At 42.7% G+C, this 13027-nt stretch overlaps 1 protein-coding gene across 1 annotated transcript; it reads left to right on the forward strand.

Moving 5' to 3' along the window:
* The first annotated feature begins 1324 nt into the window (after positions 1-1324).
* Positions 1325-8100, forward strand: LOC308405936 (uncharacterized protein). The gene is made up of 10 exons (XM_080896745.1): positions 1325-2245; positions 2329-2491; positions 2605-2797; positions 4119-4220; positions 5084-5155; positions 5324-5425; positions 6322-6393; positions 6562-6663; positions 7646-7717; positions 7886-8100. Exons 1-10 carry the CDS (start codon positions 2143-2145, stop codon positions 8012-8014), a joined length of 1110 nt encoding a protein of 369 aa, XP_080752871.1. The 5' UTR covers positions 1325-2142; the 3' UTR covers positions 8015-8100.
* Positions 8101-13027: the final 4927 nt, after the last annotated feature.

Genomic DNA, 13027 nt, shown 5'->3' on the forward strand with positions numbered 1-13027 from the left:
CACAAAATAGGCCTATTGTCCAGCACAATCTGGACCCCGCGGAACTTCTCAACACCCCACTGAGCGGTGGAGAACTCACTACAGTACCCCACACAGCGGTCTGTATTTCGCCCCACTAAGACGGCGAACCAAAAAAAGTTCGAACTGCGCAACTCTGCGACTTAATGCTTCTGTACAAAAAACCCCACTGAGCGGCTTTGTACATCGCCCCACTTAGACGGCGAATTTTAGCCCCACTGAGCGGCCACGGACAACGCCCCACTGAGCGGCGAAGACGTACAGTTATAGAGTTGGACTCTAAACTTACTTGGTGTTGCTTAGCGTGTAATATCAGCCTCGAATCCCGCCGATCGCCATTCATCGAGGAGAAAGGACAGACAGCGAATCCACAGGAACTTCCTGGCTGACGTCAGTCTTTCCGCGTGCCTCTTCTCCCCTCGGTGAATGTCGACTCCAGGGATCCGGCATCGAAGGACCAATTAATGATAGGTTTGTAGCTTGTACCTATCCGCTGGAACGTTGAAGACAATATAGTTACACTGCAAAGCAAGACACAAGCAGGCTGGTTTTACTCATGCATGAGGGAAAGCTGGCTGGAGCCGAGTGTCGTTCCACCACTTGACCTCCGTCAGACTCTCAGCCAGGCTCCCCATAGCACTCCTTTTATTGTGGTTACATGAATATGCATAGGGTCATTAACATATGACATCTTACATAGGTATCAGAATCAGAATCAGAATACTTTATTGATCCCGATTCTGATACCTATGTAAGATATACAGGTATATGTAAGGTATACATGTGAACAAAGAATGTGAACAAAGAATACTGTGTGAATACTGTGTGTGTGTGTGTGTGTGTGTGTGTGTGTGTGTGTGTGTGTGTGTGTGTGTGTGTGTGTGTGTGTGTGTGTGTGTGTGTGAGTGCGTCTATGTGGTATGGATTGACATTTGACCTGCGCTGTACCTGGGCTCCGGGGACATTTCGACTTTTTGCTGTGTATTCATGTGTCCCCCTAAAACATGACTTGTAAATGCATTTTTAAGTGTCTAAATAATAATTTTTTCTACTTCTTATGAGGTCATTATTTATCTTTTGACCTGTATTTGCTTAAACTGTAGTGTAAATTCATTTATTAAACTATAATTAAAAGATTTTCTGATTTTCTTAAAAGTCCACCTATACCCCTCACCTGATTTTTGTGTATTCCAGTGTATTGCACAGCGACGTTTCGAGTTAGAGTGGATGTGTGTAGGTACTGCAATTTAATACACATTTTCAATACACACGGCCGGAAGTCATTGTGATTGGTAGGCTATATATATATAGGCGGTACCTACAGGAAACGGCGCCACAACTTTCGCGCGCGTGCCCTTTAACAAGTGTATGTCGACGGCAATACGAAGACGGATTAAAAACACAAAGGTAAGCCTTTTTTAATGTAAAATGCACCATGACTTTAATACTATATGAAATTATAGGTGCACAGGCCTATATTAAACTGGTTTAATTTATGCTTTATGGACTGTTAGTGAGTCTTTGAAGAAGTAAAACGGCCCCAGCGTTTGTCATTGAGTAAATAAAATAGGGCTGACGACTAACCGCGTCAACGCGATAAAGCGGGCTAACCCGTGTTAGGATTTACTCGGTGTTAAAGCATTATTGTGGCTTAAACGTGTTAATGCCGACATCGCGACTAACGCGATTAACAATTAAACCAGCGCAGTCTGAGTCAAAATCCCTGATGTCGCTGTTAGCTAATTTCGGGCAGTTTGTCCAATGTCTGTCCATTCTGCTGACAGCCCTAAAATAAAAGCAAGGGTATAAGTGTATTTAGTCGTGTATTTATTTATATGCCTGAAGAAAAAACTTCTTACAGTTTTGATGCCTAAGCTTTCTCAGTACTTGTATCACTCTCTGCAGTCGCCATTACAGAAATGTCACATGTCGCCATTTTGAGTACTAGGCCTTTAACATTTTAAAAGAAGGCATAAATTAGCACTATGAATAAGTCAGCTGTGTTTATGCTGTAAACTACACTACTGCTAGTTCTGCTACTACTGATGATGATGACAATGATGACGATAATCGTAATACTTTATATGCTTTGGTAATACAGCCAATCAAAACGTACAGGAGAACATGCGAAGGAGACGCATTCCTCCACGGGAGGATGCAGTCTGTCATGTTTCTGCTGGAAGGGACAAACTGGGACTTGATATCCACTACATAAATGCCTTCAAAGGTAAGTTGGTCTTTAGTTTGGATTAGATTTGGAGTTTGTCACTTTGTCTTTTGTCACTCACTTGGTATGCCTCTGCAATTCAGGTCGGGGCATTTTCACGACTGTTCCATTCCAAAAAGGAGACTTTCTTTTGGAATACAGAGGTAAACTCATAACAAAAGAAGAATGTGAGCGGAGACACAGAGTTTATCATGACAGCCTGAAGGTGTTCATGTTTGAATTCAAGTTTGATGGAAAACTCTGGTGGTGCGTATTATATCAGTGTAGTTTGATTAAGATTAAATTACACATTGCTTTTGATTTATGAAAAAAAAGCTTCCTAACTAGTTAAGCTAATACTTTTTTGCCTAACCCCACAGTGTGGATGCATCTCAAGAAGATGGGTCATTAGGCAGACTTGTCAACGACAACCACATCAGTCCAAGTGCTAAGATGAAAATATTAAATATCAATGGAAAGCCCCATCTATGCTTATTTGCAAGCAGAGACATAAGTCCAGGTGAAGAAATAGACTATAATTATGGTGACTCGGATTGGCTCTGGAGATGCAAGGTATTTCTACAATTGTACTTTTTGGAACTGATAAATTGCATACCCTAAGCCATTTTTACATTTGTACCTACTCAAATTGGCTTAACGTGACTTAGGGCATCTAGTTTTTCACTGAAATTGAGTATCACCTACTGTGCCTGGGGTAACTATAGCAATGCAGCCGAGCATCCAGTGATATAAATGCCACAGCAAGCATGGACGTCAAGGTGACAAAATGCCTGCTGCTCAGTCTATACTTTAGTGTTCAATTCAGGGATCACGCTGTTAATTTTGGTCGCTATTTCAAACATTTCAGAGTTTCAAAAATGATGGCTTGGATTTTCACGAAGGAGGCGCACTCATAACTTATCGAGTGACACCATTGACCAGCCACCTGGTGGCATTCAGTCTATGTCAAATTTTCTGATCACTTTGGATCACTTGGAACCTTGGTGCAGTAGTTACTGAAAAACTACATGGTACTATAACCTACTGGAAAAACAGGGGTAGGTACTAATGGAAAACAGGCAATTGTGATGGCTGCCACATCAAAGCCCTCTAAAAGCACTAAAAAAATATCAGCAGGTATGCAGAAATAAAAAATGGCTTTCGGTTTCTAAATTTTAACAGTGATTGATGTTTAATGTGATCCTACACAGCAAAATCTCCAGTGTTAAATTAACACTGGAGAGTGTCTATATGGGTCCACACCTCTGAGTGTTAAATACAACACTGTTGAGTGTTAAATTAACACTTTTGACAGTGTTATATGTTTAAAAGTAACCTAGTCAGTTTTGAAGATTAACAATGGCTAACACTGAGCAGTGCTGATTTTCTAACACTGGAAAATAACTCAAAATGTTAGAAATATTCCAGTGTTAGAAAATCAGCACTGCTCAGTGTTAGTCTTTGTTAATCTTCAAAACTGACTAGGTTACTTTTAAACATATAACACTGTCAAAAGTGTTAATTCAACACTCAACAGTGTTGTGTGGACCCATATAGACACTCTCTAGTGTTAATTTGACACTGGAGATTTTGCTGTGTAGCCTCTTTAGTTAGATTCATTTTAAATTTTGTCCCTCGAAGATAAATGGGCCCTAGTGACAGTTCGTTGCTGCTACAGGTGATTGTTTTACTCCTTTAGCAATGGCTTAAAAAATAAAGAAATCACACTGACTATTTGTCTCTTAATCATAGGGCCTTAAATTCTCTATACATGACAGTGAATATTTTAAAGACAATAGCTTGAAACTTATCTTTCTCATACAGTTTATTTAATGTTTCAAAAGCCTCTTCAAAAATGCACTGTATATTCATTTTCTATCTGTTACACACGAAGACTGAGACCAGCCAGATTCAGAAGACTGTGAGCTGCCTAAAGCCGCAACCAAACAGCTTTCCAAACAATGATCTGGACCTGAAACATCCAGAGCCTGAAAGGGTAAATATAATCCAGTGTACCACTTAATGAACTAATAATTTAATCTATCATCATTCCTTATGGATGCTGTGTGTGTGTGTGTGTTTGGCAGTCACCTGGGTGTGATGTGATTTACATGGACCGTGGCTTGTAGGTCCTTTTCATTGTTTCAAAGTGCAAGTCTGGATAACATCTGAGTGTGTGTGTGTGTGTGTGTTAACCACCCAAATGTGACTTAGGAGGACCACACTGTTATTGGGAGACTCCGTCAAAGTTTGCTTCATGGTGACATCACTCTGGTTTTAGGAGGGGTCTTCTCGTATTTCTTGACAGTTTGACCTACAGCATGCAGAACTGACTGCATGTGCTTTGTTTCTATGTGGTTTGAAACTCAGGCTTGAACATTAAGATAGATAGTACTATACAACTTAACTTGTTTTAGGCACTTTTTACTGCTTTAGTGCATGGGCTCTCTCGCTGTGTACTCTGGCTTCTTCCCACAGTCCAAAGATGTAGCTTATGGGGTTAGGTTAACTGGTGATTCAAAACTGCCCTTTGGTGTGAATGCAAATGCTTGTCCTTCCATGTTAGACTGGTGATCTGTCCAGGTTGTACTGCCCTATGGTAGCTGGTATAGGCCCCAAAACTGCTACCCCACAATCCTGATAAGGATAAGTGGAAGAGGATGGATGATTGCAAAGGAATCAGTTGTTAATTATTGTAGCCAGTATTTTTTTCAGAAGAAAACATTTCTTGAGTGGAAAGCCCCCCCCCCCCCACACACACACACACATGCAAATTAAAAACAGAAGCACAGGCCTGCCCAGTACAGTTGCAAGAAGAGCACTTGGTCTAATCTTTGTGCCATCTTTTCTTTGTTGCAGGATCTTGATGAAGAAATGCCTCAGCAAGGCTCAGAAGCCATGCATTCTTCTTCAGTGCAAGATTTTGAAGAGGTAACATTGACCTAGGACAGATTTTAATGAATGTTTCTCATGCACGATGTGTACCTTACGCTATTTGCCGATAGTGAAATGGTTTATTCATCCTCTTGAGTGATGCATTTTTAGTAACTGTCAGATTACTGTTCTTTTGTCTTCATTCTCTATCTGTTACACACGAAGACTGAGACCAGCCAGATTCAGAAGACTGTGAGCTGCCTAAAGCCGCAACCAAACAGCTTTCCAAACAATGATCTGGACCTGAAACATCCAGAGCCTGAAAGGGTAAATATAATCCAGTGTACCACTTAATGAACTAATAATTTAATCTATCATCATTCCTTATGGATGCTGTGTGTGTGTGTGTTTGGCAGTCACCTGGGTGTGATGTGATTTACATGGACCGTGGCTTGTAGGTCCTTTTCATTGTTTCAAAGTGCAAGTCTGGATAACATCTGAGTGTGTGTGTGTGTGTGTGTGTGTGTGTGTTAACCACCCAAATGTGACTTAGGAGGACCACACTGTTATTGGGGGACTCCGTCAAAGTTTGCTTCATGGTGACATCACTCTGGTTTTAGGAGGGGTCTTCTCGTATGTCTTGACAGTTTGACCTACAGCATGCAGAACTGACTGCATGTGCTTTGTTTCTATGTTGAAATTTTTTGAAACTCAGGCTTGAACATTAAGATAGATAGTACTATACAACTTCTTAACTTGTTTTAGGCACTTTTTACTGCTTTAGTGCATGGGCTCTCTCTGGCTGTGTACTCTGGCTTCTTCCCACAGTCCAAAGATGTAGCTTATGGGGTTAGTTTAACTGGTGATTCAAAACTGCCCTTTGGTGTGAATGCAAATGCTTGTCCTTCCATGTTAGACTGGTGATCTGTCCAGGTTGTACTGCCCTATGGTAGCTGGTATAGGCCCCAAAACTGCTACCCCACAATCCTGATAAGGATAAGTGGAAGAGGATGGATGATTGCAAAGGAATCAGTTGTTAACTATTGTAGCCAGTATTTTTTTCAGAAGAAAACATTTCTTGAGTGGAAAGCCCCCCCCCCCCCCCCCACACACACACACACACACACACACATGCAAATTAAAAACAGAAGCACAGGCCTGCCCAGTACAGTTGCAAGAAGAGCACTTGGTCTAATCTTTGTGCCATCTTTTCTTTGTTGCAGGATCTTGATGAAGAAATGCCTCAGCAAGGCTCAGAAGCCATGCATTCTTCTTCAGTGCAAGATTTTGAAGAGGTAACATTGACCTAGGACAGATTTTAATGAATGTTTCTCATGCACGATGTGTACCTTACGCTATTTGCCGATAGTGAAATGGTTTATTCATCCTCTTGAGTGATGCATTTTTAGTAACTGTCAGATTACTGTTCTTTTGTCTTCATTCTCTATCTGTTACACACGAAGACTGAGACCAGCCAGATTCAGAAGACTGTGAGCTGCCTAAAGCCGCAACCAAACAGCTTTCCAAACAATGATCTGGACCTGAAACATCCAGAGCCTGAAAGGGTAAATATAATCCAGTGTACCACTTAATGAACTAATAATTTAATCTATCATCATTCCTTATGGATGCTGTGTGTGTGTGTGTTTGGCAGTCACCTGGGTGTGATGTGATTTACATGGACTGTGGCTTGTAGGTCCTTTTCATTGTTTCAAAGTGCAAGTCTGGATAACATCTGAGTGTGTGTGTGTGTGTGTGTGTGTTTGGCAGTCACCTGGGTGTGATGTGATTTACATGGACCGTGGCTTGTAGGTCCTTTTCATTGTTTCAAAGTGCAAGTCTGGATAACATCTGAGTGTGTGTGTGTGTGTGTGTTAACCACCCAAATGTGACTTAGGAGGACCACACTGTTATTGGGGGACTCCGTCAAAGTTTGCTTCATGGTGACATCACTCTGGTTTTAGGAGGGGTCTTCTCGTATTTCTTGACAGTTTGACCTACAGCATGCAGAACTGACTGCATGTGCTTTGTTTCTATGTGGTTTGAAACTCAGGCTTGAACATTAAGATAGATAGTACTATACAACTTAACTTGTTTTAGGCACTTTTTACTGCTTTAGTGCATGGGCTCTCTCTGGCTGTGTACTCTGGCTTCTTCCCACAGTCCAAAGATGTAGCTTATGGGGTTAGGTTAACTGGTGATTCAAAACTGCCCTTTGGTGTGAATGCAAATGCTTGTCCTTCCATGTTAGACTGGTGATCTGTCCAGGTTGTACTGCCCTATGGTAGCTGGTATAGGTCCCAAAACTGCTACCCCACAATCCTGATAAGGATAAGTGGAAGAGGATGGATGATTGCAAAGGAATCAGTTGTTAACTATTGTAGCCAGTATTTTTTTCAGAAGAAAACATTTCTTGAGTGGAAAGCCCCCCCCCCCCTCACACACACACACACACATGCAAATTAAAGACAGAAGCACAGGCCTGCCCAGTACAGTTGCAAGAAGAGCACTTGGTCTAATCTTTGTGCCATCTTTTCTTTGTTGCAGGATCTTGATGAAGAAATGCCTCAGCAAGGCTCAGAAGCCATGCATTCTTCTTCAGTGCAAGATTTTGAAGAGGTAACATTGACCTAGGACAGATTTTAATGAATGTTTCTCATGCACGATGTGTACCTTACGCTATTTGCCGATAGTGAAATGGTCTATTCATCCTCTTGAGTGATGCATTTTTAGTAACTGTCAGATTACTGTTCTTTTGTCTTCATTCTCTGTCTGTTACACACGAAGACTGAGACCAGCCAGATTCAGAAGACTGTGAGCTGCCTAAAGCCGCAACCAAACAGCTTTCCAAACAATGATCTGGACCTGAAACATCCAGAGCCTGAAAGGGTAAATATAATCCAGTGTACCACTTAATGAACTAATAATTTAATCTATCATCATTCCTTATGGATGCTGTGTGTGTGTGTGTTTGGCAGTCACCTGGGTGTGATGTGATTTACATGGACCGTGGCTTGTAGGTCCTTTTCATTGTTTCAAAGTGCAAGTCTGGATAACATCTGAGTGTGTGTGTGTGTGTGTGTGTGTGTGTGTGTGTGTGTGTGTGTCCAGATGTGACCCTGTGAAGACTCCCCAAAGCTGGTGCCAGGAGTCTTACATAGGTATACATGTGAACAAAGAATAGTGTGTGTGTGTGTGTGTGTGTGTGTGTGTGTGTGTGTGTGTGTGTGTGTCCAGATGTGACCCTGTGAAGACTCCCCAAAGCTGGTGCCAGGAGTCTAGCGGTCCATCTGAACAAAAGGCTCTTATACTTAAACAGATATACGTGTGCTTGCTATACCATAAATCAATAAGAAAAGATACGACCTCTCCTAGGAGGTGTGATCTACGCCGGAACACTCTGTAGAGGGAGTGAACGCACTCCCCCTTCATGCTACACAGAGCTGTTACAGACCTCCTAGGATGAGACATTCTTTCAATCTACAAATGGTTATACACTTCTAAGCATATGTGGGTAAATGTTTCTAAGCATAAATGACAATCAACAATACAAATCTAACAGTATCGACGCGTCCAGCTAGGCTAATTAGGTGAGACGCTGACGAGAAGAGCGCAGCGGCGTCTACGATGGATGGATTGAAGCCACCCGCACAGTGGAGTATGGATTCAGTGAACCTGTCTAAAGCGTGGAAAACATGGAAAGAAGAGTTTACACTCTACACGGAACTAGCTCTGCCGGATGCTGAGGAAAAGGCGAGAGTGAAGCTGTTTTACTATCTTATCGGGGAACGGGGCAGGGAGCTCTGTGGAACGCTGATCGGAGCTGAGGCAAGAGTAACAGTAAGTGAGCTGATGAGAAAAATCGATGAACACTGTAATCCCAAAGTTAATGAGACTGTCGAGAGATACAGATTTTTTGCACGCAATCAGGCTCCTGGAGAAAATATTGATAAATATAGAATAGAATAGAATTCAACTTTATTGTCATTGCACATGCACAGGTACAGGGCAACGAAATGCAGTTTGCATCCATCCAGAAGTGCTTTAGTGATATAGATATATTACAATATATATTAGCAATAATATAGATATGTGAGTATATTACAGAAATGGGTCTATTATGGTATGTTATAATGTACACGGTATGAAGTATGTTGTGAATATTCTATAACTATAAGTATGTACAGGCTGTAGTGAGTACAAGCTATGTACAGGATATGAACAGGATATAAATATGAAAAACTATACAGAATATGAAATAAATAACTTTACAGAATCTGGGATATACAGCTATACAGAAATGGGAACTATGCAAGTTGTAAACAGTTGTAGGATTAAAAATTATCGAATGTACAGAATGATTATTTACACAGAGCTATACAGTAGTGCAGTTAAGATAAGTGAGGGTGTAGATAGTTTCTACAGAGGCTATATAAAGTGCTAGTGGTTGTGAGTGGTGGTTCAGTCCATGTTATTATTGTGTTTGAGGGTACAGTTGTCCATTGTGGGTGTGTGTATGTCCAGTCCATGAGTTTAGTGTGGGTCAGATGTCAGGAGGCAGAGTTCAGGAGTCTGACAGCTGTGGGGAAGAAGCTGTTCCGGTACCTGGTGGTCTTAGTCCGGAGGCTCCTGTGGCGCCTCCCAGAGGGCAGGAGGGTGAAGAGTCCATGTGATGGGTGACTGGGGTCTTTGATGATTTTCCCAGCCCTTTTCAGACACCGCTTCCTGTAGATGTCTTTTATGGCAGGAAGTGGTGCTCCGGCGATGCGCTGGGCAGTTTTCACGACCCTCTGCAACGCCTTCCGGTCCGAGGCAGAGCAGTTCCCGTACCAGACTGTTATACAGTTGGTCAGGATGCTCTCGATGGTGCAGCGATAGAAGTTCACCAGGATGTCTGAGGACAGGTGGTTCTTCCTCAGAGTCCTCAAGAAGAAGAGGCGCTGGTGAGCCTTCTTGACCAGCTTGGAGCAGTTGGTCGTCCAGGTGAGATCCTCGGAGATGTGGACTCCCAGGAACTTGAAGCTGCTCACACGCTCCACAGCCGTCCCCTTAATGTGGATGGGTGGATGTGTTACGGACCTGAGAATGCTGGCGAGCACCTGCAACTTTGGACAATTAAAAGACTCACTGATCAGAGACAGGATCGTCTGTGGCACGAACAGCTCCAGTTGGAGGGAAAGGTTGCTCAGAGAAGAGAACCTCACATTAGACAGATGTCTAGATATTTGTAGAGCAATGGAGATTTCAAGAGAATACAACAAAACAATAGCGGGACAGGCTGTAGAGGAACTGCATGCAGTAAAACAAAAAGAGAGAAAAAGACTGGATAAAGAAATATCATGCAGATTTTGTGGAAGAGCACATGAAAGACTCAAATCAAAATGCCCAGCATATGGAAAAAAATGCAAAAAATGTGGCAAAGAAAATCATTTTGCTATAGCATGCAGGAGTAAAAGCGGACAGAGTGAAAACGGAAAAAAGGTCCACACAGTGACGGAGCAGGACTCGGATTCCTGTGAGGACATAATGACTGTCACAGCTATGACACAGACTGCAGTACAAGTGAACCAGATCAAAGAATCAGACATGAAAAAACGAGAGCAGCTGTTTGCAGGCATGATGATTGGCAACAGCCTGGTCAAGTTTCAAGTTGACTGTGGTGCAACCTGCAACGTTATTCCCATCAACTTGTTGAACCCTAACATCAAAATGGAGCACACAGACAAGGTTCTTGTGATGTACAATAAGTCAAGGCTGTGTCCATTAGGAAAGTGTAAAGTCAAGCTGACAAACCCAAGAAACAACAAAAAGTACAGAGTCGAGTTCCAAGTGGTAGAGGAGGACTGTAAAACACCTCTACTTGGGAGAACAGCTAGTGAAGCGATGAAGCTAATACAAGTTAAATATGATAACATCTGTGCTTTGGACAGCTCAGTGACAACAGCTCCATCAGAGAAAAACGCATGGTTGTTGGAAGAGATAAAGACGGAGTTTCAGGATGTGTTTACAGGAGATGGATGTTTGCAAGGTGAATATGAGCTGGAAATCGACACAACAGTGCAGCCCGTCAAACTGCCGAAACGCAGAGTCCCAGTGTCGATGATGAAACCACTGAAAGAGGAACTGATGAGCCTTGCAGACAGACAAATAATAGCACCAGTGGAAGGTAGTACTGATTGGATCAGTGGGATGGTGACAGTGCAGAAGCCAAATGGCAAACCCAGGATATGTATTGACCCAAGACCGCTCAACAAAGCTTTGAAGCGTAGTCACTTCCCGTTACCAACAATAGATGACATCTTGCCAGATGTGTCAAAAGCGAAAGTTTTCACAGTTTGTGATGTGAAACATGGCTTTTGGCATGTGAAGCTTACAGAAGAGTCAAGCCATCTCACGACATTCGCAACACCATTTGGTCGCTTTCGTTGGCTGAGAATGCCGATGGGGATCAGCCCAGCGCCAGAGGTCTTTCAGCGCAAACTGATGCAAGCATTAGAGAACCTGCCAGGCACATACATCATTGCTGATGACATCCTGATCACTGGAAAAGGAGAGACGACTGAGTTGGCAGAAATGGATCATGACAGAAACCTGAGACTTTTCCTGGAACGCTGCAGAGAGAGAAACATCAAATTAAATGTGGAAAAACTCAAGCTTAGAAGACAGGAAGTACCATACATCAGACATCTACTCACAGCAGAGGGGCTGAGAACTGACCCAGAGAAGGTACGGGCCATCACAGAGATGCCAGCACCAACTGAAATAAAAGGGGTGCAGAGACTAGTTGGAATGGTCAACTATTTATCAAAGTCTTACAAGCATCTGTCAGACGACTGTGAGCCTCTCAGACAACTGACGCACAGAGACAGCCTATGGGAGTGGACAGACGTGCAGGAAGATGCATTTAAAAGACTGAAAGAAAAACTAACACAAGTCCCAGTTTTGAAATATTACAGCCCTGAAGAAGAGCTGACGCTGCAGTGTGATGCCAGCGAGACAGGACTGGGAGCAGCTCTGACTCAACATGGAAAACCAGTGGCATTTGCAAGTCGGGCACTGACGCTCACTGAAAGAGGTTATGCACAAATTGAAAAGGAATGTTTAGCTATTGTGTTTGGGATGGAGAAATTCCACCAATATACATATGGTCGTCTTGTGAGAGTGCAATCAGACCACAAGCCACTCGAGAACATTATTAAAAAGCCACTGTTACATGCACCTAAGAGACTGCAAAGGATGTTATTAAGGCTGCAAAAATATGATATAACCATAACATATGTTCCAGGCCGCGACATGCTACTTGCTGATACGCTGAGTAGGGCCTACCTGCAGGATAGCATCAAAAGCCAGACGGAGTTGGAGACAGAATGTGTCAACATGGTGGACTATGTACCTGTTTCAACAGAAAGCATGGACAGAATACGGGCAGGGACAAGAACCGACCACACACAACAAACGCTGATAAAAACAATACAAAAGGGGTGGCCAGCCTGTAAGAAAGATGTACCTGTTGAAATAACCCAGTTCCAATCTTTGCAGGATGAACTGAGCACACAGGATGGATTGGTCTTCAAGGGAGAGAGAGTGGTGATTCCAGAAGCACTGCAGGCAGATATAACCCAGCGAATTCACTCAACACACATCGGCACAGAAGGGTGCCTCAGGAGAGCTAGAGACTGCGTCTACTGGCACGGTATGAACGACCACATCAAAAAGTACATCGCTACATGTGACATATGTCGGTCTGTGGATGCAAAACAACAGAAAGAGACACTAAAACCACACGAGCCGACCACTAGACCATGGACCAAAGTTGGGACAGATTTATTCAACTTTGAGGGTAGGGACTACCTAATAACTGTTGATTATTACTCCAACTTTTGGGAGATAGATTATCTACCTGATACCAAGTCGAGTACTGTGATTAGG

Source organism: Rhamphochromis sp. 'chilingali' (assembly GCF_963969265.1).
Source record: "Rhamphochromis sp. 'chilingali' genome assembly, chromosome: 11".
Classification (NCBI taxonomy): Eukaryota; Metazoa; Chordata; class Actinopteri; order Cichliformes; family Cichlidae; genus Rhamphochromis; species Rhamphochromis sp. 'chilingali'.

Excerpts from the sequence above, each read along its gene's own strand:
- LOC308405936 (XM_080896745.1), top strand. The coding sequence starts at position 2,143 with ATGCGAAGGAGACGCATTCCTCCACGGGAGGATGCAGTCTGTCATGTT. Across the intron at positions 2,246-2,328 it reads CTACATAAATGCCTTCAAAG|GTCGGGGCATTTTCACGACT; the intron begins GTAAGTTGGTCT and ends TCTGCAATTCAG. Across the intron at positions 2,492-2,604 it reads TTTGATGGAAAACTCTGGTG|TGTGGATGCATCTCAAGAAG; the intron begins GTGCGTATTATA and ends CTAACCCCACAG.